This window comes from Numida meleagris, chromosome 10, assembly GCF_002078875.1.
Source record: "Numida meleagris isolate 19003 breed g44 Domestic line chromosome 10, NumMel1.0, whole genome shotgun sequence".
In the NCBI taxonomy this organism is placed as follows: domain Eukaryota; kingdom Metazoa; phylum Chordata; class Aves; order Galliformes; family Numididae; genus Numida; species Numida meleagris.
The window spans coordinates 18,191,175-18,194,349 of NC_034418.1; the positions used below are offsets into that span (position 1 = coordinate 18,191,175).

At 50.6% G+C, this 3,175-nt stretch overlaps 1 protein-coding gene across 1 annotated transcript; it reads left to right on the forward strand.

Moving 5' to 3' along the window:
* On the forward strand, positions 13 to 2,948 carry IL17C (interleukin 17C). The gene is made up of 2 exons (XM_021408811.1): positions 13 to 554; positions 2,619 to 2,948. The coding sequence occupies exons 1-2, from the start codon at positions 552 to 554 to the stop codon at positions 2,946 to 2,948; spliced, it is 333 nt and encodes a 110-aa protein (XP_021264486.1). The 5' UTR covers positions 13 to 551.

Consider the following 3,175-nt stretch of genomic DNA (forward strand, 5'->3'; position numbering starts at 1 on the left):
CCCTTTCCGAGGTTGCCCAATGTGGGATTTCTGCTCCGGGTTCGCGGCGGCACCGGAACGTGACGGTGATTTCACCGCTGCCCTTGCGCAACGGGAGCAGCGCGGGGCACGAGTGAGCGGAGCGGCCCATCCTCGGAGACGGGAGCTCGGTTTCCCTATGGGCGCCGAGGGGGTGGGGGCGGGGGGTGAGCTTTACCCGGGGAACACGTCGGGGTTCCCATCCGCCATCACCCCGCCTCCCTTAGGCTGGGATCCCGAGGACCCCGTGGCCTCCGCTGTTTGCGGGGCCGGGTTCCGCTCCATCCCCCGCAGCTCGGAGCGCGGCCCGTGGGGTGCAGCTTTCCCCGCTCCCCTACGCGCAGGGCTGGGACGCGCCGGGAGAAGGAAGTGGCGGCGGCCGCGGGGAGGAGGAAGGCAGCCCGAGCTGGAGTTTCCAGGTGTGTGTACATCACCTGCGCTAACCCTATATAAAGGCGGGGACGGCGGCAGCGCTGCCACTCGGGGCCGAGGCCGGTTCCAGCTCGGAGCGCCCCGACACCGTCCTGCGGCCCATGGTAACGCCGGGGGCACGGCGGGGGGGGGGACGGGACGGGGGGTGTGCACGTGTGCGCGCAGCGTACGGGCACGTGTGGGTGCAAACGGGCTCGTGCACGCAGCCCGGGAGCTGCGTACGCACGTGGGGGGGTGTTAGAGTGTGTGTGTGTGTGTGCATAGGTGTGCTGTGCCTGCGTATGCGTGTGCAAATGTGTGTGTCTAGACGTGTGCAGCCCGTGCTGGTGTGCACGGGGCTGCGTGTGTGTATAGGGCTGTGTGCACAGATGTGTGATGCGTGTGCATTGCGTGTGTGCAGACGTGTTATGTCAGGGTAGGTGTGTGTGTATAGAGGTGTTTCGTGTGTGTGTGTATGTAGAAATGCATTACACGTGTGTGTGTGTCTACGTCGGTGTCGTGTGCATGTATGCACAAACGTGTTACATGTGTGCATAGATGCGTTGGGGTACAAATATATGCATTATGTACGTTACATTGTGTTACGTATCTATGTGTATATGCTACATATATGTTACATGTATGTGTCGCGTGTGTCTGCATGTGCTGTGTGTATCGGTGTGTTATATGGGTGTCTGTGTGCTCTGTGTGTGTGCACGTATGTTTGTGCACAGGGTGTATATGTGTTATGTCTGTGCAGATGTGTGTTGAGATGTGTTCTGTATGTGTTATATCTATGTGTTATATGTATGTACAAATGTGTTACATGTTATATATGTGTGTGCATACATGGCGTGTCTGTATAAATGTGTGTGTGTATGGATATATTTGTATATGTTTTATATGCGTGATACATGTATATATATGCTATATGTGTGTATGTATAACACATATACATATATAACACGTATATGTATATAGGCGTGTGTTATATGTACATGTATGTGTTATATATGTGGGTTATATGTACATATATGTGTTATATATGTTACATGTGCTATATATGTGTGTTCTATGTACACACGTATAACATACATGTGCTATATGTGTGTATGTATGTGTTATACGTACACACATGTGACATACATGTGCTATATATGTATATATATGTGTTGTATGTACACGTATATAACATGCATGCGCTATATATGTGTATATATATGTGCTGTATGTGCACACATATAACATACGTGTGCTATATATATATGAGGTATATGTACACACATATAACATATATGTGCAATATATATCTGTTGTATGTACACACAAACATGCACTATATATGTATATATGTTTGTTGCATGTGCACACATAACATACGTGCGTTGTATATATGAGTTATATGTACATACGTATAACATACGTGTGCTATATATGTATATGAGTTATATGTACATATGTGTAACACACATGTAACATACATGTAGCATAAGTGTACTATATATGTATATATGTGTGTGTTACATGTGCACACGCGTAACATACGTGTGCTACATATGTATACGTGTGTTCTATGTACACAGATAAATGTGTTATATGTGTATATGCATGTGTTCTGTGTACACACGTAACATGCATGTGCTATATCTGTATATCTGAGTTATATCTACACACGTAAGTGTGCTATACATGTGTATGAGTTATATGTACACATATAACATGAGTGTGCTATATATGTGTATGAGTTATATGTACACATATAACAAGAGTGTGCTATATATGTATATATATGTTATCTGTACACACATATAACATGTGTGCTATATGTGTGCTGTGTGTGTATAACTGTGCATCTACACATTACATGTGTGTATTTGTGTAGCTGTTACTGCACATACATGTTGCATATTGTGTTGTATGTACATACATGTACATATGCACATATGTATGTACATACGTACATGTACACATGCATGTATGTACATACATGCGCATTGCATGCAATGCACAAACATGTATGTGCACATGTATGTATGCACATATACCTACACATGTACATTGCATCTTTTTGCACCCCCCGTGTGCGCAAACGTGTTAGATGCACGCTATGCATGCTACCCCTGCGTGCGCAGGCGTGTTAGATGCACGTCACGCGTGTCACGCTGTACGTTCCGTGTGTCCCCGCACAGGGCTGGCTGGGAGCGCTGGCGCTGCTGAGCGCCGCGGTGCTGTGCCGCTGCCTGCGCCGTCCCGTCGTCCCCACGCACCACCACCACCACCACCACCCCCACGTGCGCTGCTACGGCGCGGCAGAGCTGCGGGACGGCGAGGCCCCCGCGCACCTCCTGGGCCGCAGCCTGCGCTGGGAGCAGCACGTGCCGGTGCAGCTGGTGCCGCAGCTGGAGGCCGCCCAACGGCGTCGGCGTCGCAGGGAGCACTCCTGCCCCACGCTGCAGCTCCGCGCAGGGCTGCACAGCGAGCCCCACGAGAGATCCATCTCCCCGTGGCGGTACCAGTGAGTGCTGGGGTGGGGAGGGGGGGGTGGCGGTGGAGAGGGATGGATAGGGATGGATGCGATGAGATGGAGAGGGATGGACGCAGTGGGGTGGGGGTGGATGGAGTGGGATGGATAGGAATGGGCACAGTGGGGTGGAGAGGGAGGGATGGAGTGGGATGGACGCAATGGGATGGAGAGGGATGGAGTGAGATGGAGAGGGATGGATAGGAATGGGCACAGTGGGATGGA